Source organism: Procambarus clarkii, chromosome 23, assembly GCF_040958095.1.
Source record: "Procambarus clarkii isolate CNS0578487 chromosome 23, FALCON_Pclarkii_2.0, whole genome shotgun sequence".
Classification (NCBI taxonomy): domain Eukaryota; kingdom Metazoa; phylum Arthropoda; class Malacostraca; order Decapoda; family Cambaridae; genus Procambarus; species Procambarus clarkii.
The window spans coordinates 9871827-9897914 of record NC_091172.1 but is presented as its reverse complement, the minus strand read 5'-3'; the positions used below and the strand labels follow the sequence as shown (position 1 = coordinate 9897914).

General features: G+C 44.4%; 1 protein-coding gene across 3 annotated transcripts; it reads right to left on the bottom strand.

Moving 5' to 3' along the window:
- Positions 1-10425: 10425 nt before the first annotated feature.
- On the bottom strand, positions 10426-26012 carry LOC123764060 (TM2 domain-containing protein 2 amaretto). 3 transcript variants are annotated; one of them, XM_045751554.2, is made up of 4 exons: positions 25792-26012; positions 19371-19458; positions 17931-18046; positions 10426-12687 (listed from the first exon to the last, which is right to left on the bottom strand). In XM_045751554.2, exons 1-4 carry the CDS (start codon positions 26010-26012, stop codon positions 12474-12476), a joined length of 639 nt encoding a protein of 212 aa, XP_045607510.1. In that variant the 3' UTR covers positions 10426-12473. The 3 variants fall into 3 exon arrangements, 2 of the variants coding, with proteins under 2 accessions (XP_045607510.1, XP_069185972.1); XR_011229429.1 differs by lacking the exon at positions 19371-19458 and having other exon boundaries at positions 12664-12687; positions 25792-25931; XM_069329871.1 differs by lacking the exons at positions 17931-18046; positions 19371-19458 and having other exon boundaries at positions 25792-25931.
- Positions 26013-26088: the final 76 nt, after the last annotated feature.

Below are 26088 nucleotides of genomic sequence, written 5' to 3'. Positions count from 1 at the left end.
GCCACGTCGGCGTAGAGAAGCGCCCGTGTCAGGGAAACGGAAGTGGCCCAGCCTGGGCATAAGGCTGCGGGGAAGTGGCCCAGCCTGGGCATAAGGCTGCGGGGAAGTGGCCCAGCCTGGGCATAAGGCTGCGGGGAAGTGGCCCTGCCAGGGCATAAGGCTGCGGGGAAGTGGCCCAGCCTGGGCATAAGGCTGCGGGGAAGTGGCCCAGCCTGGGCATAAGGCTGCGGGGAAGTGGCCCAGCCAGGGCATAAGGCTGCGGGGAAGTGGCCCTGCCAGGGCATAAGGCTGTGGGGAAGTGGCCCTGCCAGGGGCTTAAGGAAACTGTGGGTCCCCACGTAGAGCATGGAGGAGCAGTGTAGGCCCATAGGCCAAGAATAGAGCCTGCAGGCCTGGAGAAAGAGCTCGTGGGCCTGGAAAGAGCACGAAAGCCCTTAGGTCCGGAAGGGGGCCCGCGGGCTGTGGATAGAGCCCGTAGGTCGAGAATGGAGCCCGTATTAGAATAGAGCCCGCGGGCCGGGAAAGGAGCCCATAGGCCAAGAAAACGAGCCCGCAGTGAAATTGAGCCCATAGGCCTGGAGTAGAGCTCGGAGGCCAAGAATAGAGCCCGTGGGCCAAGGACAGAGCCCGTAGGCCCGGAAAGAGCCCGCGGACCAAGCGTAGGGCCGTAGGCCGTGGGAGGAGCCTGAGGCCGGGAATAGAGCCCGTGGGCCAAGGACAGAGCCCGTAGGCCCGGAAAGAGCCCGCGGACCAAGCGTAGGGCCGTAGGCCGTGGGAGGAGCCTGAGGCCGGGAATAGAGCCCGCGGGCCGGGAATAGAGCCCGTAGTGGAATAGAGCCCGCAGGGCTCGTAGTCTGAGAAAAGAGCCTGTGGGCCAAGACAGAGCCCGTAGGCCAAGTATAGGCCAGGGGAGAGAGCCCGCAGGTCGTGAATAGAGCCTGAAAGCCCGGGATAGAGCTCGTAGTCCAGGGATAGAGCCCACCAGCCAAAGAAAGGCCCCTTAGGCCAGGAGGAGCCCGTAGGCCGAGGACAGAGGCCGTAGGCCGGGTAATAGAGCCCGAAGGCCGTATATAGAGCCCATAGGTCCGGTGATAGAGCCCATAGGCCAAGAAGGAGCTTGTAGAGGGTAGAGCCCAGAAGCCTGGGATAGAGCTCGTAATCCAAGAATAGAGCCCGTAGACGCAGGATAGGTATGGCATGGGTAATGTTGTCACCCAGCGAGGGCGTGCTCAACAACACACATGGGCGCAACGCCATCTCATGATGCGTGCTCAAGCTAGCGTGTGGACACCATGCCTGGGCGTGGGAAGGAGGCTTCAACCCGGCGTGCGGGTCCAGGCGAGCCGGTTAGCACGTGGGCTACCTGACCGCGCAACAATCAAATCTACCTGACCAACACATGGCCCGCTCAACCAAAACGCGGCCCGTTCGACCAGTCCCCCGTCTCGCGGGTCCAGAAACAGTCTTAGATACGGAGGCTGGAACGGAGTGGAGGAGGGAGGGCAACTAAGAGCATGCATGCAGGAGCTACACGCGCCCGGGCAAGTACACATTACGCTAGGCACACGTACGTAAACACACTGGGACCGGGGCCTAAACAGGGGGAACGCGGATCGTTGTTGTTGTTGTTATAGATTCAGCTACTCGGAACAATGTTCCAAGTAGCACGGGCTAAGGTGAGCCCGTAACTTACCTGGCACAGGAGCGGGGCAAGTTGCAGAGGCTATGGTGAGCCCGTAGTGGACTTACCTGACACAAGAACGGTGCAAACACGGATCGCCTCAGCATAGAGTAAAAACTTGAACCTTAGTGTGGCGGGCAGCAATCAAGAGTCCCGTGCGAACTGCCCTCGGAGGGCGACGTGGGCCGGTATAGGTAGCTATATATGTCGATGGTGAACAACAACACACGCACTCCACGGGAGACATCTCCCGTCACGCAGGGTGCAGTTGCACCTCCACAGATCTCCAGTATCATCTATTGATACTGGTGATGGCTCAAAAGGGCCACCACTTACGGGCTATTCATGCCCGTGCCATCTTTTGGGTGGCTTAATCTTCATCAATCAATCAACAACACACGGGAGACATCTCCCGTCACGCAGGGTGCAGTTGCACCTCCACAGATCTCCAGTATCATCTATTGATACTGGAAATGGCTCAAGAGGGCCACCACTTATGGGCTATTCATGCCCATGCCACCTTTTGGGTAGCTTAATCTTCTCTCTCTCTCTCTCGATGGTGAACAAATGGACGTCTAATTAAGGTACTTGGCGTCGTAGACACGTGTAGCAGGTTGGCAGAGGTGCGCCGTTTTGGTTGAGAAGCGGCTGCGGTCGAGGGCAAACAGAGGTCACGACCTGATTGATTGATGAAGATTAAGCCACCCAAAAGGTGGCACGGGCATGAATAGCCCGTAAGTGGTGGCCCTTTTGAGCCATTACCAGTATCAAGAGCTGATACTGAAGATCTGTGGAGGTGCAACTGCACCCTGCGTGCCGGGATATGTCTCGGGCTCACCGAGCCGGTCGGCCGAGCGGACAGCACGCTGGACTTGTGATCCTGTGGTCCTGGGTTCGATCCCAGGCGCCGGCGAGAAACAATGTGCAGAGTTTCTTTCACCCTATGCCCCTGTTACCTAGCAGTAAAATAGGTACCTGGGTGTTAGTCAGCTGTCACGGGCTGCTTCCTGGGGGTGGAGGCCTGGTCGAGGACCGAGCCGTGGGGACACTAAAAAAAAGCCCCAAAATCATCTCAAGATAATCTCAAGATACTCTCCCGTGGTCACGACCTCTGCAGGCGCGCTTTAAGTATAACCCCCGCTCGTTGCGCACACAGCTTAGACGCAACTCTTTAGTCATATGTTTTCTTCCCACAGAAAACCCACTGTTTTTGTCAAGCAGTGTCCATATTCCGATTCCTAAGCCGAAAGAACCTGGCAATTACAGCCCCATTTCATTAACATCATACATTAGTAAAACTGCAGAATGGATGGTCTTAAATAGGCTACTGTGGGGTAACTGGAGACCTTCATAAACACATATTTGGCTTCTCTAGAGTCGTAGGTACTGTCAACTGCATAGCAACATTACTAGGAACAGTTACCTCAAGTCTAGCTATAGTCATCTTCTTTGATCTAGAAAAAGCATTCGAACTTTGCAAGCCCGCAAGCAATTTTACACACCTTAGTTAAAAAAGGTGTTTAGGGAAATATGTTAACATGGATTCAAGATTGCCTAAGTCACAGGTATGCCAGAGTAGAGTTGCAAGGACAAGTGTCGGACTACCACGTGCATGAGAATGGGACTCCACAAGGAGGAGTCCTCAGTCCCATTCTTTTTATCATCTTTGTGGAAAATCTCGTTACCATGACATTTGCAAAGGGGTTACATTGCTAAGCTATGCTGATGATATAGCATAAGTAGCCACAGGTCCTTCAGTTTTAAATAAGGCACAAGGAGCATTAGATAAAGTAACAGATGAATGCAACATTTTAGGGCTAAAAATATCTGCACAGAAGTCTAAGGCAATGAGACTAGGTGACAACACTCCAGACAGGCACTTACGCATTCAAGACATTGACCTTCAGTAGGTTACACAATATCAATATCTCGGAGTGTGGATAGATTCTAAAATGACATTCAACAAACAAATTCAATATCTGAAGGAGAGGTAGGTCCTCTTCTTCTCTCACGTTTATCTCACATGTCTCCTACACTCACTCTTCTTGTGGAGCCGATAGGCGCACGCTTCTCTCTTTGTATTCCTCTCTCGTTCTGTCTAAACTCGATTATGGTTGCCCTGCTTACTCGTCTGCAGGGCAACGCAGACGTCTACTCTTCGCCGTCTTGACGCTCTGCACCATACTAGGTTACACCTCAGCGCTGGTGCCTTTCGTTCGACTTCTACCCTCAGCCTGTATGTTGAAACTGGTGTCCTGTCTCTACAGGATCGCCGTGATCGCTACTGTCTTCGCTACTTTGCTCGGTCCTCACAACACCCTAGCTCACTCTCGCTTGTCGTGCCTTGACCATTACCCCTCCTGTGATTCCTGTTCCCCTTCACGACCTACCTCTTTCTGTACGGTTGTTTCACTTACAAGATGCTCTTTTGGTTCGTGTTACTAATATTTCTCCTCGTGTCCTTGCGTCTTTGCCCCTGTGGAGGGTCCCTCTTCCTAAATTTTGTAAAACATTGACCCACGTGACTAAAGCTTTTACACCTCCCACAGTTCTGAAACGCCTTTTTCTTGAGCACTTCTCTTCACACTCCTGCTCCATTTCCATCTTCACCAATGGGTCTAAGTCTGCAGACGGTGTAGGCTACTCTATTGTTTTTCCTGGCCACACCTACATGTGTCGCCTGCCTCCGGAGACTAGCATCTTCATGGCAAAACTTTATGCTATTCTCTATGCTCTTCACCTATTGCTCTCTCGCTGTCAGTCCTCCTTTGTGGTTGTAGTTGACTCTCGCAGTACCCTCATGGCTCTGGAGTCATTTAATCCAGTCCATCCGGTGGTAGTCGAGATTCAACATTGGCCGTTTCTTATCTCCAGTAGATTTAAGACAGAGGAGTTTTGTTGGGTTCCCAGCCATATTGGTGTCTTTTTAAATGAACGTGCGGACGCTCGTTCGCAGAGGATCGGGGAAAGGGAAAGAAGACACAGGAGACATGACTGACTGGGTAGAAAGGGGGGAAACTCCAGATGGAGAACCAGGAGGGGGCCTCTTTGGAATAGAACGTAAAGGAACAGGGGAGGAGGCGGTGGGCGTGTTTGGGTCTAAGGCCTTGTTACGGACTCGTCATCACCGCCTGTGTGGGGCCTGGTAATTCCAGCTCCATCTATGAGTCGGTACTCAAACTCCCTTGGAATTGGACGCTACGTAGACAACGCGATCTCTGGGTGGTGGCGTGATCATGGCAAATGTCTCAAAATTCCTGCCTTGGCTAGCAAGTGAGGTCATTGTGGATGACCTCTGGTGAGGTGGCGACTCAAGATTAGCGCCATCTGTTGTGCTACAGAGCACAATGTCAATGTCCCCAGTGAATAAGTGTTACTTCCTGGTTTCACCAGTACCGTCCACCAGTACCAAACACGTCATCAGTAACTGATGTGTTTGTGTCCACAGAGGAGACGAGACGTAGGGCAGCAGTGGTACTGAGGACGGCAGTTTACCTTGGGCAGCCTACGTTCTCCCGACTTAGTCCTGCCAGATGACTAAGCCGCCGCCGATCTGATGTTGAGTGTGTTAACTGCCGTTGAAGTAGTATTGGAAGTGATCGGCGTATCCCGGGACTGGCTGAGGGGAGAAACGGGCGACAGTGAGGTGCCTGGTTGAGAAGTGCTGCTAGCCGGTCGCTAGAGGCTTCTACCAGGGGTTCGTTACCCCTGTATTGATTGTGTTGTGGCCCCAATCAGCGCGTGGGTGAGGTTCTCTGCCAGCAAGTGTCTGGAGTGATCATGGGGGTAGAGGCACCTCGTGATACTATCGGTGAGCTGACCCACGGGAAAGGTAAACTCGCCAGTGTTTCCTAGTACGGTTGGAAAAGGTACCGAGTGTAGTGTAAACACTGGGCATGACGGATTCTGCATTGTGTGCGCATTTTGAGTGTCCTGTGTCCTGTGTGAAAGAGACACTTGTACATAAGTATAGTAATATTCCATTTATATATATATCTATTTATGGTGATGGTGAATATATTAGTGAAGGAAACAGTGTTTTGTTCATTCCCCCCCTTTTTATTCTTGCATTATCTAGTCAATTCCTTGAAAGCCACTACCGACTCGGGTTCGGATATAACTAATAAGGTTCGTCCATCAAGAACCCCGTTACTGGTCCATAGTGACCGTAACAGGCCTGGAAACGGTTGTTAACTGAGTAAGGTGGGAAGGACGAGGAGAGGTAGAAAGCAACATGCGAGCATAGGATACGTCCGCGAAAGAGGTGATTGGCGAACTTGGCGTCAGCCGAACAGCCGATCCTGGTGTTTCAGTTGAGGACGGCTTTCTCAAGTTTGTGGTGTATATTTGAGTGGGAGAAGGTAGGATGGGCCTCACCGCAATTGAGGCAGCGAGCCTGGGGAGAAGAGCACTTGGACTTAGTGATCATCGTCCCCTCACATGGTGCATAGATACACAGTACTTGTGCATTTGAGGGCATCTTGCCCAAACTTCCAGCACTTATTGCAAAGTCTAGGAGAGGGAATGTACTCCTGAATGGAGCATCTGGCACCAGCAAGAATTATAGAGGGCGGAAGGGTCCTTCTATCAAAGGTGATTTTCACAATTCGAAGGGGATGACGGCGACGACCACGAGGGGGTCGAGTGAACGTGTCCACCTGGAGGACAGATGGCTTTGGGTTTCGAGGATATGTTTATTATCCTCATGGCTGTCAATTAGGTCCCTAACACCAGTTGCAACATGGTGCGGGAGGAGAACAGTGCCAACACTGACATTTAACCAAGCGTTTTTGGATACCCGAACTGGGGGTCTCCCCAATGCAGAGCTGTGAGAGTCTCTCAAGATTCTCCCACAGCTGACTTGAATGGCTCATTGCAGTGCACAGTGCACTGATCTTCGTGCACAAGCCTATCTCTCTTAACCTTGGATAGTGACCTGGCATGTTGGGTATCTCCAGAATGCCCACTTAACCAGGAACACTTATAATACGGAGGCCGCCGTATGTCCAGGCAGGAAGTAGATACAGGGAAGTTAAGCATACTTGCCACCAAAGGGTCAGCGAGTACAAGGGCTGGTGCCCGCGTGAGAGACAGAGGGTAGACGCCAGACCGTCTGACCTCTGGGGTCAACCGACGCGATGGCGAATAACAGCTATGACGTGGTCGTGACGTGTTCATGACGTCACTCCTGCTACTGCTCATCGAACGAGCTAATATGATTGGTTCCCGCCCATTTGCTGCAATGCTATTGGTCAAATTGTAGTCCCCTTGTGTTGTGTGTGCCCCACGAGACGCCCTGAGCTTCAGGCAAAACCATTCATGTGAGAGAGACCAAACCCAGAGGACGGGTTCTGTTCTGTCTACTGGCCAATAGACTGAACACCGTCTATTCCTCACCGTCAAGTTAACTCAGCGTCTCTACGATATACTACACACTCGCCCAGAATCACGAGTGTGAATATATGGTTCAGAAGCCTAAAGTGACAAATCTCCAGAGCGAAACAGACTGGTATCAGGTAACCCCTGGTGACAAAGATCGTTGTGAGTGACTTAGAGTGAACTAAGGCAGTGCCGCCGCTGCCTACTCGATTCCAACGATCACCGTACCAGAAATAAATGTTTGATATCCCCAGAGTCAGGCTAAATCTGCGCAAACACTCCATGCAAATAAAATGGCCCAGTCTTTGGAACTCACTCCCTGATGAATTAAAAAATGTTCCAACCTATACCTTGTTCAAAAGTAAAGCCAAAAAGTACCTAATTACATCCTCATAGTTTCCCACTTTATGCTTCAAACTCACACTGTTCTTGTACTACCCACTTCCCCAATATTAGTACTTAAGACTTAGTACTTCATCTCTACCAGTGTAATCACCTGTCAATTTATATCTTTGATATAAAACCTTGCTATAATGTAATTTTTCACCTTGCCTGATATGTTAGATTAAGGATGTGTCTAAAACGCTATGCATGTTAGTGGCTTTGCAAGAATGTAAAAATATCACTCTAATGTAATCTCGGCATTAAAAATATAATTTTAATGTAATACGGGCTCACCATAGCCCGTGCTACTTGTAACTTTTTGTTCCGAGTAGCTGAATCTAAAACATCAACAATTATAATAATTATTATTATTATAATGGTTCAGTACAGATGCTCGAGAGATACCACAGATCTTCAGCACCAACAGACATTCATAAGCAACAATATAATATGCATCAAGTCTAGTTCCTAGTCCCACAAGATGCTACAGAGCAGGCAGACAGATTCTGGCCGCAGTCGAGCTACCACTCTCGTTCAGCATTCTAGCTCTTTAATCCCATTCGCATTTAAGCACTTGGCTCTCACTCTGCATTCAAGCTCTGCACCTCCAACCTTGCTCAAACTCTCTCTTTGCTCCAGGGCTGATCTCGGTTATCACAACACGTCATTACATTGCCAACAACTAATTGCTACAACCGAGACAATATTAAATAAACATAAAAACCCCACTAAACTCTTTGATCTTTGAATACTGTCACCTAGACATATATATGCTATAGAGGTTTAGGTCACATTGGAGTTCAGAAAGAGAGAAAAGCTTGTTATAGGGAGAGCTGTGAGTGGGTGCTAAAGTCTAAAGGACAGGATTCGATAGGGGGTTTACAGGTAAGGAAAGTAGGTGGACAGTGAATACCAGAACTAACTGTTGAAAAGTGCGAACCCAGTTTGTTTGCAACCATCATCAGATCTGCCACAACAGAACTATGGAGGTGAAGGACAGGCGAGATGTCTGAACAAATTGACCCGCAATCTTGTGGATTTTCTTCTAGATCTGAATGAGAGGGGTATCAACTGTAATGGCTATGGCAGTGACACAAGATTTCTAACTCTCATGTTTTGTCGTATGGATGGTTCTATGGGCCACTGCACTTGCCCCCCCGAAACAAAATAAATGAATCAGTGTCGTACAGCCGGAGAACAGTCCAAATTCCACCAGGGAACACATTTCCGCATGCCACGGTAGTAGTGACCAACAGAGTGGAGGGCAGCATTGAATAAGGTGTCATGAAAAAGGAGGAGGGCTTGAGTGAGGGGCAAGTCAGATAGGCCGGAAAGGTAGGATGGCATGAAGATTGGGTAGACTCTTTCATGGAGTCACAATTAGAATTCATGGAACCTGTTAAAACAGGGTATTCCCAGGGGTGCATCGTGGATATACACCCACAATCATTACCTTAAGAACTGTCAGTCCATCGAGATCAGGTTTAGTAGTGAAGACAGAGTTTGACATAAAAGCTTCCCCCAACTTGAACACGTCAGATACTCAAGTTCTACGGGTGGAAGAAAGTGGCGTCTCTCCATCAGAAGATAAGAAGTCAAACAAAAGAATATTTGAGATTATAACAGTCATCAGGAAGCTTCATCCAGAACGAATTAGTGGAGGAAAGAAAGAAATTTGAGGAAGAGAAAAAGGTGTAGCAAAATACGTAAAGAAGGCTGCACAAGCACAAGGCTCAAAAAGGATGGATGAAATACCATCCTATCAAACAAGACACTCTGGCAGCCACCCACCAAGCCCCCACATGCCGATAATGAGCTAGACATATAGGGGGTCGGGGACAAAAGGTCTTCAAGACGGGTGACATTAAAATACTTTGCCCATGAATGTTGACCACACAAATCATGAAACGTAGAATATGCAGGAATGGTGTACTGTATTTCAGTGCAGTAAGAACACCTTGCTCCCCAAGTAGAATGTGTCGCTCTAGGCAATGAGTTGTCACCCCCAGAAATGTGGGAGATGTCTGTCAATGATGTGGTAAGGAAGCAAGGAGGATCAGAAGGGCGAGACAAAGATGCAACTGGGTTAGGGCCTAACCAGCAGGAGCTAGCAAGTTGCATCCCTTAGGGAGAAGGAAAACCGACCTTCCAAACAAACCCTGACTAGTGCCTGGTTGCCTGCGACACAATTCCAAGAAGTGTTTGGCAGGCGTGAGTGTGAATTAAAATGGTTGGGCCCCTGAAGCCCTGGGATACCACCTACTAGGACAGGAAGAGAGCAGAGTGAAAGCCAGTACAGGAAAAGATGCATAGTACAAAGTGGTGGTGTTCTGTTTTTACAAGCGTGTCACAATACATCACTCTCCAAAGTTGATGGGAAGATCTCATTCTCTCTCATGCCCAGTACACCCAAAACCTTCTCCTGAGAGTGGGTGGTCTGATGACCTAAATGGGAATCTTGGCATGTATGCCATAGAGAGAGGGGGGGTACCCAAAGGAACCCACATCATCACAAGAACATAGTACATGAGCCCCACATATATACACAAAGAATGCTGGGAAGACAGGACACCACGAGCGTAGCTCTCATCCTGTAACTACACTTAGGTAATTACACATCAATCTCATATGAATATAGGGACTATGCATGCATTTAAGTTTAAGGAAGATTCCCAATTTCATAATGATATAGACTACTTATAATGGTTATGCAGTATCTTGTCTATATCCACAGAAAATTCTGATCAAGCCCTGCTATGCTTCTTAATTTTTCAGTGGGATTCTTTACTGGTTTCTCAGTTGCTACTATATCTTTCATAATAGTTTCAACTCCTCTTTAATCTTGTGCCCCAGCCTTACCAGACAAACTTATGACCTTAAATATGGCTTTATAAGGAAGTAACAGAGGTAGAAAGGTAAATATAACACAAGGAAAACTAGATGGGTAAGCCATCAAAGTTATAGAGAAACTGAATCTAGAATATCTGATAACAATTTATTATGGTTTATCAATACAGAAAAGTCATCACAATCAGACCTAATTGGTTAACAGGTAATATACAGGAAGTAATCTTCAGTTCCAAAAAACATTTAAAAAGACAATCTAAAGACTATATTTAACAGAATATGTAAATGTATCCTTTGTTTATATAGGGTAGTGAATGGCTCTTTGCACCACTGAACATTAACTTTGTACATTATAATCATACTCCCTGCTCATCACATCCGAGATGTGCAGTGCTTGACACATCAAGAGGCAACCTGTCCTCTTACAAAAAATGTTGCATTTCACATGTATGCATTACATAAGGCCAAAAATTGTCGTACTTGAAAATAGAAGTAGCCTGCCAAAAGTGACGCACTGTCCCGTTTTATGACTTGGGTCCTCCAGTAGGTTAGGAAAGGACACTTTAATTTGACTGTTTTCTGGACGTTGGAAAACCTTTGGAGGACGAGCCGAGTGAAGAGTGCTTTTGCTGACGCACCAGGCCTCACAGTTCAAGCCTTTGCAAGTACTAATATTAATTTGTTATAAATGTTAATATTTTGCCCTTTAATTTTTTTGCATAACAGAATTCAATTTTTTCCATATTCAATAACAATAGGCTTATCATGTAATACATAGCCATTACATGTATTAAAGGCACTTGTTGCCATTTCTTCATTGCTGAATGTAGCAAATGCTTGTCCCTTCATACGACCACCAAGAATTCTGTATACTATTTTAGGTCCATTATTAGACTCAAAATGTCCCATGAGAGAAGCTAAATCTTGAGAGGAGGTTTTGTTAGATAAGTTTTTTATATATAATGTAGATGATGGCTCTCCTGGATTGTAGTTTTTAAATTTTTCCATATTCCTGAGCTCAGCGATGCTCTTCCTGTTTGATTTAATAGTTTCTATGGATATAAGATTACTAGCATCAAGTACCAAAACAAAGGGTTTGGTGCGATCTGCAGTAGCTGGTTCCATGTTTTTAGCAGGTACGATGAGTGCCTTACATTTTTTGTCCAATGATATATCTCTTGGCAAAATACAAGAACTGTGTAGTGTTTTACCAACAGAATGGCTGCTACCAATTATCCTGGGAATTTTCTTCATATCCCAAAGAGATTTAGGCTTTTGCGTTAAATAAATAAAATCAGAGTGATCTTTTTTTTTTTTAGATGCTGGACCTTCTGGATAATACGCTTTCATTTTATGTTTATGTGGCTTGTCACCTTGACATGTTGCATCGTTTGGAAACAGCTCCTCTGCCAGATGCTGTATGTGGTTAATGGGATGGTTTTCTGGTATGGTCTCATCTTGATGGGGCTGAAGGCGAACAAGGCAGGCAGTGAGCTTATCAGCTTCTGGTCTACATGGAACAACACTACACTCTTCTTCAAAATCATGTCGATTTAAAGAAATTGCTCCATTAAAATGTTCGACTTTGCTTGTAAATGAATTGAGCTGATCTTGTCGCTTGAGTAATTTTACCTCAATAGCTTTAAGTCTTTCTTCTCTAGCTTGAGGAGCTTCATTTGATGAGCTACCAGTGTCCTCATTCAGGAGAAGATGGATTTCATCATTTGAAAGTCCACTTGACCTTAAAATCTGTTTTACATTAAAAGATGATTCTAAGTTTTTGTAAGCTTTGTATGATGTTAAGCCACTGGTAGTAGCTGTAATCGATTCTTCAGCTGTTGCCCGGACAAAATTTCTCTGATTCTGCAATTGATGTTCCAAAGATGTGGTAGTTGATATTTGCCGCTTTACAAAATCCTTCAATATTTTATCACGCAGAGTATGGGCTTGAGGTATCTCTAGCCCCTCCTCTTGGCCAAGAAAACGATATTTTTTAGCATTGTTATATGTTACTGATGCCATGTTGTGTCTGATTTTCATAAAATAAAATAAAAAATCATTCACATCAGCTAGACATTATTCTAGTCAAAATGTATATACAGTACAAATAACATGAAACAAATAATTTAATTTATATAATGTTATTGCTCACACAAAAATCAAATTTCTAAACAGCACAGGTTCACACATAAGGGTTCCAATTACTGCCATCTTCTGGTGTTAATGATCCAGTAATCAATAGAACAATATCAACAATCCACCAGATACCAACGCCACCCATAGTAAGGAGTTTCCCAACGGCTGTTCCAGTTTGCCCCAAACAAAATCGGTCCATGCCCAGGAAACCCAGCAAGACGCTGTAGATGAGCGTTGTTACAAAGTAGTGCCCACTGTATCTGAAGGAAAAAATAGAAAAAGCTTCACACACAGAGTACACAGAATATCAAAATATAATATACCCTACAGCAATGATAAAAACTGTAATGATGCCATGTTATGATAGAAGAGTCATAAGAACATAAGAACATAAGAACAAAGGTAACTGCAGAAGGCCTATTGGCCCATACGAGGCAGCTCCTATTCTATAACCACCCAATCCCACTCATACACCTGTCCAACCCGTGCCCGAAACAATCGAGGGACCCCACCTCCACAACGCCACGCCACGCGGAGAAGTCACTTAGGGAGAACATTATAAGAGGGATTATAATATGTTTAGTGTAAAAAGCATTTTGTATATCTTGCACATTTTCTCATAACAGTCAAGCGATCTTGACTGACTGATCTTGACTTGACCTAACAGTCAAGTCAATTTAAATGAAATCTTTATCAGCAAATGCCTCCCTACCCAATCACAGTGGGATGGGGAAAGGGGCAGGGGAAACAGACCATCGTTGTTTTTTACAAAGCATAATACAGTGGAACCTCGATTCTTGTATGCCCCTGTTCTCGTACTTTTTGGTACTTGTACAGTACTCAATTTCTCCGAAAAATTCAATTCAGTACAGTACTTGTTGTTTGCCTCAGTGCTTGGAGTTTGTTCATACACGTATAGGTCCAGCGTGAGCATGGCGCTTCAGTTTACCAGTGTCTCCTGCCTAGTGATGATTGTGCTTGAATTCTTAGTGAAGAATTTCATTGTTTTTGTGCTTTTTTGGTTTCTGAACATAAAAGTTCTTATTATATATCACACCATGGGTTCCAAGAAAGTCAGTAGTAATGTTCAATCTAAGAAAATAGTTGTGAGGATGATGATAGAGGAAAAACAAGAGATCATTCATAGTGAGACAATGTGATGTCTCACTACAGACTAATGTTAAAACATAGGAAAAAACAAGTGCATATAGACAGATTTTTAGTAAGACAAGAGAGCAGTGAGCCACAAGCAGGTCCTAGTGGTATGCATGCAAAACTTAAGAGAGAGAGAGTACCCCAGAAATGTCATCACTGCAGTTATAATGGAAGGGGACTTTCCTTCCAAACACTTCTCCTCTTCCCCCTTTCCTCACTGTCTTCCATATGCTAACAAGAGTCCTCAATAAAGGTAAGGTACCTAAGAATACCTTATCTTTATATTCTGTATAAAATGTATTTTTTAGTTAATATATTTGGGGGTGTGGAACAGATTAATTCAATTTACATGATTTCTTATGAGAAAATTCATTTCGGGGTTCGTACCGTCTCTGGGAACGGATTAACTATGAAAAACTGAGGTACCCCTGTACTGTATAGTGGAATCGCAAGCTTACGAATGTGCCTCTTTACGATTTTTTTGGGTTACAGGCTCAACTTCTTCGTAAAATTTGAATTGGTTTACAAGCTTTGCATCGACTTGGGAGCTTGTTGATAAACGTATGGGTCGACAGAGAGCTTGGTTCCTGGTGGCACGGGTGGCCAAGCTTCAGTTTACCAGTAGCTCCTGTTTAGTGATGATCATGCTTAAATTCTTTTTAAAGAATTGCATTTTTTCCAGCTTTTTTGCTTTCTAAACATAAAAGTAATTACTATATACCAGGCCATGTGTTATACTCAAATTCTGTCAGTTGAAATGTAACCAATCACAGGCGAGTAGGCCTCTGACGTCATGCCAGACAGAGGAGCATCAGGCATGCTCCCAGCAGCCTCTGTTATCCTCACAGACTCAGAGTAGAAGGACCTCGGCTAGGCAGATATATACCTTGCTATCTCAGTCAATAAATATATACAGAAGCGACTACTGAGTCTACATTCTACCCGAACAAGGCAAACGAATACATGGGTTCCTCAACAATTAAGAAGTGGTGTGCAGTATGGGAAGAAATGCAAAGTTTTGTCGTTCCAAATCAAGCTGCAGATAGCCGTTGCCTTAACCTTTTTAATGACACTGTGATGCCTCACTACAGACAAGTGTTAAAACGTAGGGAAAAACAAGTCTCTATGGAAAGGTTCTTAGTGAGGAAAACAAGCAGTGAGCCACATACCTTGTGGTATGCAGGCAAAATGTAGGAGAGAGTACCCCAGAGAAGTCATCACTGCCTGATGTTATAATGGAAGGTCACTCCCCTTCCAAACACTAACCCCTCTTCCTTCTCCCCCCCCCCTCCTCACCATCTTTAAAAACACCAACAAGAGTCGGCAATAAAAGTAAGCTATAACTTGCACATACTATAGTACAAAATATTTGTGTGTATTATGTATGAAAAGTATTGTGAAGTTAATATTTTTGGGAGTGTGGAATGGTTTAATTCAATTTACATAATTTCTTAAGGGAAAATTCGTTTCGGGTTACGAGCCGTCTCTGGGAACGAATTAATTTGAAAACCAAGGTACCACTGTATATAATATTTTGGGAACTCAAATAACCAGTGTTGAATGGAATGTAATGAAACAGAAATTTCTGGGTGAGCCCTATTGCCTCCCTGCAGGTCCTATCCCTGATAGTGTGCCAAACTACTAAGTGCCATCAGTCACAGAGTTCATTTAGGCCTACTGGGGACCACAAGCCAGAACCTGGCCCCTTCAAAAAGTAGCAAAAGGAGCAGTGGCACTTATTAAATTACATACTATGAATTTATTCATGCATGCCACCACCAGGGAAGCACCCAGAAAATCAGTTAACCAAAACAGACCAGTGCTAGTTATAAGCTAGACTGTAGCGCTGAGAACCATCAAAAGAATTCCCGCAACAATGTAAACAAACGATTTATTATTAATGAAATTAGCACAAGCTCATTCATCCCAAATTCATTTCATTTGGGGGAAGGAGGGATGCAGGTCAGGGTCAGCCAGCTGATCAACTCCAGTTCTAAATGATGGAAAATACCTAAGACCCTGGGGAATGGTGGCAAGGAGCCACCAGGGTTCACCCAAAAATTGGTGTTTCATTACATTCAATGCTGGTTTTCTGGAGGAAGCCCCTTGTAGCTTCCTGAAGTTAGCTACCCACAGAGAAGGAAACAAGCAGGCATTGACCAGGGAGGAGGAAGCACTATAGTTAACCCAATGAAGATGAAACTCATGGACTCAAGACACGACCCAATGACACACCAGGGCACTAGGGATCAGTCACAATGACAAGATATTTGGCTGCCAGAACCCCGTTTGACTGCCAAGACCTTCCCCTCCAGAATAACAGCCAAAGACATATTAGCAAGGACTGCTGACAGCTACGAATATCATGAGCTCGAGGGTAGACGGCAGGCTGACTAAACTTGATGAAAAAGCCAACAATTTGAGACGAGCCTTGGAAGAGAGGACCAAGGCAATTCGATCAACCTATAAAGAATCTGTCAAGGCAGAACCTGTGACATGAAGGCAGCAGTGAATAGCTACCAATGGACACAACATGTGATACCCCCCAGGAACAACTTAAGAGTCAAAAGGGATCCAGACCCAGATCAGACTCCCTCCTTGCTTCGAAAGCTGCACTCGAGGGCCTCAGGGTATAGCCAGCATCCATGTGTCCACCACTTGGGACAGAAAAGCAGAATCCATGGGAGAGGCTTCAAAGGAAAACCCTGAATCCTTTGCGGGACTAGCTGGCTCAACTGCCTCTGCACCCGATCCAGAAGTGCAACCCTCCAAGAGCTAGCTGAGCCACAATCCGAGCTAAATCCTGCCTCAACCCACAACCCCTCAGACGCTTCAGGGGCAGAAGCAATGAGGGAAAGTTAGAAGAAGAGTAAACCATGTGTGAAGAGGAATGTAAGAGGAGTTGCAAGACAGAGTAAAGGTACAGTTCATAAACACCTCCAATTCCAGGTCCCTTAACACCAAATGGGGCAGATCTGGGGCATCCAAGTGGGGTACATAACCTTGACTGCTGCAACCTAGCAAAATAAACATGCAAAGAGGTCGCTGTCTGGTAAGCCTTAATCTCATCAGGAGGGTCAGAAACATTAGTCACATGGGGAGAGCAAACCCTACAGGACTAATTCGAAGGTGTCGCTGATCCAACAGGCAGCACAGTGGAGGCAGAACAGGTGCTCTCACTTCAAACCTGCATGAAGTGTGAGTAGTTTCTCTTGCTACATGCAAGGCATGGGGATTGGGGGGGTATCCACAGGGGATTTCTAGGGTGTGTGTGAAAGGTAAACCCCACAGGATCCCCAGGCACTGTAGACGCTACACTCACAGGGAAGGTAACCTTGAGCACAAGCAGCTCCGAGCACTCTCAAAGTGCTTGGTTTCTAATTTGTGGGATAAGAATAAGAACATAAGAATGAAGATAACTGCAGAGGCCTATTGGCCGATACGAGGCAGCTTCTATTTATAACCACCCAATCTCATTCGTATCTCTTATCTCAATCTAATATGTTATGCGGTAATTCACAAAACAATAACCCTGTTACCGAACCAGTATTTACCTAGGTCTTTCCTATATCTAAACTTATCCAATTTATAACCATTACTTCGAGTTGTCTTGTGTTGATACCTTTAATACCCTATTAATATCCCCTGTGTTATGTCCATTCATCCACTTGTACACTTCTATCATGTCACTCCGAATTCTTTGTCTTTCAAGAAAATGTAATTTGAGCTTTGTCAATCTTTCTTTGTATGACAGGTTTCTAATTTGCGGGATTAACTTTGTCATTCTAGGCTGGATGCGTTCTAGTCAATTACACTGCAGCTCATGCTACACTGAAGTGTAAAGAAAAAGCCACCAAGAGCAAACACCACACCACTTAGCTGAACAGATGAGCCTACATGGAGGAAAGGAGACCCAGGAATCACTACATAAGCAACAGAATTCTCAGACCCCAGCAGGCAGAGCCACTTTCTTTCCCTCCCCTCAAACAAGTGGGACACATGGGGTGAATGAGCTCATGCTAGTTTTGAGAGATTTAATTGTTTGGTTACATAGCTGGGGGGAAGTTCATTAGGTGGAGTTTTGAGGCTTTGGTTTCTTTTGAACCCAGCAGTGGTTTGTTTTGACTCATTGACCTGGTGCATTGCCCAGTGAGGTGGCAAAATGTCACCGCTCCCCGTACCTTTGTGAGGGGGCCAGGTTTTGGCTCTAAGAACTTCACGGCTCATGCGACCTGGTAGATGGTAACCATCTCAGTGTGTAGCTTGAGGTAGCCACAAGGGGCTCCCTCCAGAAAGGATTGGAATGGGACATTCAAAAAAGATATAACAGTATACATTGAAAACTCACTTGATGCATGGAAAACCATCACGAAGAAATCGTCTTTCACCACAGCAATCAATTCCTTCTAAAACGACACACCATACCTTGGTGATTTCTACATCTTCAAATCTTTGCCCTCCAAACTGAAAATAATGAGGGCAATGAAATTAATGTTTCTCTTAAACAATAGAATGAATCTGAAATGTATTACAAATTTTGTTTAATACGGTATTGTAGTATTACACAGGTTAAAAACCAGTGTTAAATGTAATGAAATTGACAGACAGACAGATAAGGGCAGTAACAAGAGACTGGAGGCTGGAGGAGTATTACTAGTGGATTACCACAGGGTTCAGTTCTTGCACCAGTGATGTTTATTATCTACATAAATGATCTACTAGAAAGAATACAGAATTATATGAACATGTTTGCAGATGATGCTAAGATACTGGGGAAGATAGGAGATGCAGATGATTGTCATGCCCTTCAAATTCATCTAGATAAAATATGTGCTTGGAGTGACATGTGGCAAATAGAATTCAATGTGAATAAATGCCATGTTATAGAATGTGGAATCTAAGGAATGTGGTGACATGTGGCAAATAGAATTCAAAGTGAATAAATGCCATGTTATGGAATGTGGAATCAGAGAAAATAGACCACACACAACTTACAAATAATGTGGAAAGGAATTAAAAAGACTTAAAGAACAAGATCTAGGGATGGTTTTTGATAGTAAATTGTCACCAGAGGAACATACAAAGAACACTGAGTGGAGCGTATGCATCGCTTTCGAACTTCAGACTTGCCTTTAATTACATGTATGGTGAAATACTAAACAAAATTGTTCATGGCTTTTTTGAGACCAAAATTAAAATATGTAGCAGTTGTATGGTGCCCATATCTCAAGAAGCATGTCAATAAACTGGAAAAGGTGCAAAGGCATGCTACAAAATGGTTTCCCGAACTGAAAAACAAGTTACGAGAAGAGGCTAATGGCATTAAATAAGCCAAAACTAGAAGATGTGATATGATCACCATTTACAAAATTATAACAGAAATCAACCAAATTGACAAAGAGAAATTCCTGAAACCAGCAACTTAAAGAACAATAGGACACAGATTCAAGCTAATGAAACAAAAGTGCCAAAAAAATATTAGAAAGTATTCTTTTGCAAAGAGAACGGTTGGAACAAGTTAGGGAAGAATGTGGTGGAGGCCAAAACTATCAGTAGTTTCAAAGCATCATATGACAAAAGAGTGCTGGGAAGACGGGACACCATGAGTGTAGTTCTCATCCTGTAACTACACTTAGGTAATTACTTATATACACATTAAAACTATCCCTTTGCTGGATATGTAATTAGGTACACAATTGTATAAATCACTGTACCTAATAATTATGTGACAACTGCAAGGTATTCCTATTATAGATATCCAGTCATGTAGAAAATTAAGATTAGTTACCTTTACACAGCCGTGTCCCTCATCATCTCGAGCTGACTGGTTACCACGATGGTCTGTAGGCTTTTCGCATTCAAGGAATTCCAAGGGCCTGAAATTTTTTGTGATTACCTGACTGACCAAGCTACTGCTGAATAGACAGTAAGCCAACACAACCATGAAAACCTGGTACTCAGGCACCTCAAGAAATCTTTAAGCTTAATAGCAATAACTTGAATACTTTAATTACATTTGTTGGTACATTGCAGAATTGTATACTGGAAGTCTCCACCACTGGTATTAAAAATACTGCATTTGTCTAGTTGTATTCACCTAGTTGCGCTTGCGGGGGTTGAGCTCTGCTCTTTCGGCCTGCCTCTCAACTGTCAATCACCTGTTACTACTTCCCCCCCCCCCCCACACACACACACCCAGGAAGCAGCCTGTAACAGCTGTCTAACTCCCAGGAATTAATTTACTGCTAGGTAACAGGGGGCATCAGGGTGAAAGAAACTCTGCCCATCTGTTTCCGCTGGTGCCAGAATCGAACCCGCGCCCTAGGATTACGGGTCCTAAGCACTGTCCACTCAGCCACAGGCCCCCCCAAATGCTGTATGCTTGCTTCATTGTGCGTATGATATTCCAACTGTTTACTGAATTTAACGGTAAAGAATAACTATTTTCAGGGAGAGGAAGGCTTATCAAGGTCACCCTAGTTCAGGGTGTGGCTAAATGATGACCCGTACAGTTATAGGTTAGACGTAACAGTGATTAACTCAAGTAATGCAGATATCATCTACTGCACTACACCCACGTGAACTTTTATAACTCTCAGCAATTTTTAGGAGGGGCTCCTCCCCCCCTGTGGCTCCTTGACCTTGTTATGATCGCCATCTAAATTCAGGCCTTACCCTCATCAAGTCATTTTTACACACCTAATGAGAAACTAAATGGTACAAAGAATGTTTTGAGTTAAAAGAAAGTGCGAGAAGACCAATTTCAGTGTAAATTTGGTTTTTACCACTGCAATGCACAGAGCGCCTTAACCACTGTGCTGCGCCAACTGCGAAATCTCGTGTTGAGAGTTGTACTATTTTTTTAATTAGGCTATATTTTAATGTTTTTTTTTTTAATGTTTTCATCACTCTTTACGAACCACTTAGTTTGATGAAAGGGAGCAATAGAACAACAGAAGTACACTTACACTGCATCAGGTTTAGATACCCATGTGCATGGGAAATAGGCTTACAGGTTCCAGAAGATGAGAGGAAATGTCAGCACTGGAGATGCCCGACAGACCACTGGAACATTATCTAACACAGTGCAGAGTTACAAACCCAATAAGTCAAATTAGATTCAACAGAGTAGAAGAAGTTGTTAAACACATGGGACAAAATCTTACTGAAGCGATCATACGAGTCATAAATACCCATACTCCGCCCAAGTAAAACAAAAACAAGCAACACTTAGTGTGTCAGCCAGAGGCTTAGGGCCCTGCGCAAGAATATTCCAGAAAAACAAAACTTAAAAGCACATTTTATACCAAATACCACTCATATTTTGTACTACCATACAGTATGTATATCATACCTTTACTGAGGACTCGTGTTGGCATATGGAAGACGGTGAAGAGGGGGAGGGGGGGAGGAGAAGAGGTGTTAGTGTTTGGAAGGGAAGTCCCCTTCCATTATAACATCAGGAAGTAATGACTTTTCTGGGGTACTCTCTCTCTCCTGTTTTGCAGGCATACCACTAGGACCTGGCTGTGGTTCACTGCTTACCTGTCTTACTAAGAATCTGTCTAAAAACACCTTTTTTTCCCAACATTTTAACACTTATCTGTAGAGACATCAAATTCATTCACTATGAATGATCTCTTGTTTTTCCTTTATCGTCATCCTCACAACTATTTTCTTAGGTTGATCTTTACCACTGACTTTCTTGGGGCCCCATGGCATGATGTATAATAGGAACTTTTATGTTCAGAGACCAAAAATACAAAAAACAACGAAATTCTTTACAAAGAATTCAAGGGCGGTCGCGGTTGTCACTCTGTGGGATACACTGGTAAACAAATACAAATACAGTATTCATTCAGGTAAAGTACATATATACAAGGTAAGATACAAAAGATGATGGATTTATAGATAAGAGCTAGTACATACAATGCCTAAAGCCACTATTACGCAAAGCGTTTCGGGCAAGAAAAACACTAAGACTAAAACTTAATACTAATTGAGATTAAAGTATAAATTGTGTTGAGAAAAAATAAGAAAAAAAAAATGGAAAAAGGGGAGGGGGGGAAACACGGCAGAAAAAAGCAAAAATACAATTTGGTCAACAAACAGCATTGTTTAAAATAGTAGACATGGGTTGACATTTTGGGGGTGAAGTAGGTTACATTGAGTTAATTAGGTAGTACTCAGTTTTTATCTTAATCTGGTTGGGAGAGGTACAGTCTTTAACATAATTGGGAAGGTCATTCCAAATTCTGGGTCCCTTGATTTGTAAAGCATTGCTAGTTTGACTAAGTTGTACTCTTGGAATATCAAATAGGTATTTGTTTCTGGTGTGGTGCTCATGGGTTCTGTTACAACCTTCTAGGAAGCTTTTAAGGTCAGGATTGACATTACAGTTCAGCATTTTATATATATAAAATACACATGAGAGGATGTGCAGGGACTTAATATCTAACATATTCAGAGATTTGAGTAGGGGTACCGAGTGATGTCTGGGGCCAGAGTTAGATATTGTCCTAATAGCAGCTTTGTGTTGAGAAATTAGAGGACGTAAATGATTTTGGTTAGATGATTGATTGATTGATAAAGATTAAGCCACCCAAGAGGTGACACGGGCATGAATAGCCCGTAAGTGGTGGCCCTTTTGAGCCATTACCGGTATCAATAGATGATACTGGAGATCTGTGGAGGTGCGACTGCACCCTGCGTGACGGGAGATGTCTCCCGTGGGGTAGTAGAACCCCAAGCACAAATACCATAGTTGAGATAAGGATAGATGAGAGAGTAATAGAGTGTCACCAGGGCAGGGAGGGAGGTACATAATACCTGATCTTAGAAAGAATGCCAACAGTTTTTGAAACTTTTTTGGATATATTTAGAATGTGTCCCTGGAAATTCAGCTTGCGGTCAATGAGAACGCCAAGGAATTTGCCATCTACTTTGTTACAAATTGTTAATCCTGAGATTTAATTGATAATTAATTTAATTGATTTGAGGATTTATTGCCAAACAAAATATAGAAAGTTTTGTCAATATTGAGGGTAAGTTTGTTGGCAGTTAGCCAGTGATGGAATTTATTTAGCTCAGTATTCACTGTGACATTTAGAGCAAGGGGGTCAGGACTGGAGAAAATGAAGGTCGTGTCGTCAGCAAATAGAATTGGTTTGAGATGTTGGGAGGCATTTGGAAGGTCATTAATGTAGATGAGAAAGAGGAGAGGGCCAAGTATACTGCCCTGGGGAACATCAATGTTGATGGGTAGGGTGGGAGAAATTGAATTATTCATAGAAACATACTGGAGCCTGTCAGTAAGGTAAGACTTAAGGTACTGCAGGGAGTGACCTCTGACTCCATAATGTTGTAATTTAAGAAGAAGGTTTTGATGATTGACAGTGTCAAAAACATCTGAGTGTGCCTCGCCCCGCGCCCCCAACGCCATGTGCTCGTTCGACCCAGCCACGTATCAACAGACATCGAATTCCAAGGAAAACGTTGTACACCAATAAAAATTTTATGATGAATTTGACGTCATATACCTAAAAAATCGTACTCTATTGCAACTGTACACCAAGGTACTACTGTACAAGGAATGATTCACAACTCCCACAGGTAAATGGAACCCCACATTCTGTGCCTCAGGACTCCAGCAAACAGATGCCCATCTAGAAAAAAAAAAAAAAAGCAAAAAACAGCATCCTTACTGGCTGTGAGAGCCTCGGTACTGAGAGAGGGACCAAGGCTGGTGCATGCAGCTAGGAGCCACAGCACCACTTAATAATGATGAATAAAATAGGTAACTGTAATTATTGTATTTTGCATGGGAGTGTTATAGATGATCCTGACTTTGATAAAGACTGTGACCAATATTCAAATATCAGTGAATGCAATTCCAGTTATGATATTCACAGAATGAGGAAGAGAGAGACAGCACCCAGCCATTGTTTTCTGCATCTATACACCATGAAACGACCTCATGCACCATTACAATATAACCTTGTGGAAATGGATTCATATTTAGGATTTTATGATGAGAATGTGGTAATAACATCAGTTTTGAAGATATTCAGAGCAAGACGTGTAGAATATTGAAGGCATTGTCTTGCATCACGTGACTGCTAGCATCATCTGCTGGTATCATGTGGTTTGATGCTGCCTTTTGATTTCATCACCATACCTCAGAACTGCCAAAACAATCAAACCTTCGTCCAACAAGCCCTCCACTAGTTAGTTCCCCTCATTAGAGAAGAGGGGAGGCCAGCTTGGCGCCACAGGCCAGTTCTTGAATGATAAAAAGCCGCTGACCTCGAGATACCTGGGGCGGGTTTCGGGAGTTCTTTTACTCCCCAAGCCTGGCCTAGGGCCAGGACTGCCTGAGGGAAGGAGGCTGTCAGGAAGCCTCCGGGGCTCACCCAGAAAATGGAGTTTCATTGCATTCAACGCTGGTTTTCTGTGGGGAAGCCCTGTCGGCTCCCTGAAGCTAACTACCTACAGAGAAAGTTAAAAACAAAGGACTTACCAGGGAGGAGAAAGCACTGCAGGAATGAACACGAAAGAGACTGATGGCTGCAAGACGCCCCAGAGCAACACAAGGCTGCAGAGGGCCAGGTATGTTGACAAGATAACTGGCAGCCAAGACCCTGTTAGACCTCCAAAACCACCATGCCTAAATATCAATCCCAAGATATGTTCCCAAAAACTGCCGACAAAGGAGTGTACTGTACTTCTAAACATCATGAGCATAAGGGTAGACTAAGGGTAGGCTGGCTAGCTTTGGTGACATGAGAGACTATGATCCTTTGCAGATGACACTAGAATTTTCATGAGTGGAAACTATAGAGGACTCGGCAAACCTCCAATTCGATGCTAATCAAGTCTTTCAATGGGCCACAGAAAATAACATGTTTAATTCCCGTTGCTATGCTACGAAAAAACGAAAACATCCAAGAAAAAACACATAAAACAGCCAAACCACACTATTGAAAGAAAAGGAAATGTATAAAATTTAGTAGTAATCATGTTGAAAGACCTTACTTTTAAAGAACACAGCAAAGTTGCTGTGAAAAAAAGAAAAACTGCAAGAAAAAACCAGCGATGAATATAATGCAATGCAAATTTCTGGGCGAGTCTGATAGAGGGCCTGACAGCCGAGTGGATTTGAGTGGACATCTGACAATTTCCGGGTTCGATCCCTGGTGGAGGCGGAAACAAATGGGCAGAGTTTCTTTCACCCTGATGCCCCCTGTTACCTAGCAGTAGATAGGTACCTGGGAGTTAGACAGCTGCTACGGGTTGCTTCCTGGGGGGTTGTGTAACAAACTGGTCGATGACTGGACCACGGGGACGCTAAGCTCCGAAATAATCTCAAGACAACCTCAAGAAGAAGCCCTGGAGGCTTCCTGAAGCAATCACACACTGAACCTCGCAGTGTTCAAGAGAGACCTCGATAAACACCTCCAAAGGATACCTGATCAACCAGACTGTGACTCATACGTCAGGCTGCGAGCAACCGCGTCCAACAGCCTGGTTGACCAGTCCAGCAACGAGGGGGCCCGGGCAATGACTGGGCAGTGGGCACGCTAAGCCTGAAACCAACGCAAGGTAACCACAAGGTAACCTTCCCTGACAGACAGAACTATAATAGTTCTAAAGTTCCCCAAAACACTGAGGATAATTTGGTTAAAAAATAACAAGACTAAATAACTGGAATAAGCACAAATTCTCAATTTTCTATGAACATTGGTTTAGAAATAAATTATTAATATAATTACAGTCAAAGTGGCATGGATAATATGTGCAGTAGTCAAGCACTGTTGGGTCTGGCCAATAATTGAAAGGGTGATCACTAGAAATGGATATAGAGTATATCTCAGGTTATACTTTATGTAAATTCTATGTAGGTACAGTAATTAATTCTATTGCTGTATGCTGTAAAAATAAAGTTATGGTAAGGCATTGCTGAATGAGTTATGGCAAGTGTTGCATGAGTGATGGCAGGTGTTGCACGAGTGATGGCAGGTGTTTAATGAGTGATGGCAGGTGTTGCATGAATGATGGCAAGTGTTGCATGAGTGATGGCAGGTGTTGCATGAATGATGGCAAGTGTTGCATGAGTGATGGCAGGTGTTGCATGAGTGATGGCAGGTGTTGCCCGAGTGATGGCAGGTGTTGCAGCATGGTGACCATTATGAGGGTGGAGGACAACTCACAGGAAGGAACAGTTAACTTTAGGGGCGTGTGGGAGGCAGGTCTCGGAGGTGGTGAGGTCGTCGGCGGGTCTGAGAGGTTCAGGCGAGGAGGTGTGAGGCAGCAGCAGCAGCAGGAGGGTGAGGGAGAGGGAGAGGCCAGGCGGCTCCATCACCTGCCGCGCCACGCCTGCCAACCCTACACCACATCCCCCGCCACGCCTCACTCCTCCACTTACACACATTAAACTGATATTATTATATTATAAGGGCGTTTGAGGTGTGAGGTGATGTTGAAGAGTGAGGGAGGGTGCGTGCGTG

Excerpts from the sequence above, each read along its gene's own strand:
- LOC123764060 (XM_069329871.1), bottom strand. The coding sequence starts at position 12,331 with ATGAAAATCAGACACAACATGGCATCAGTAACATATAACAATGCTAAA.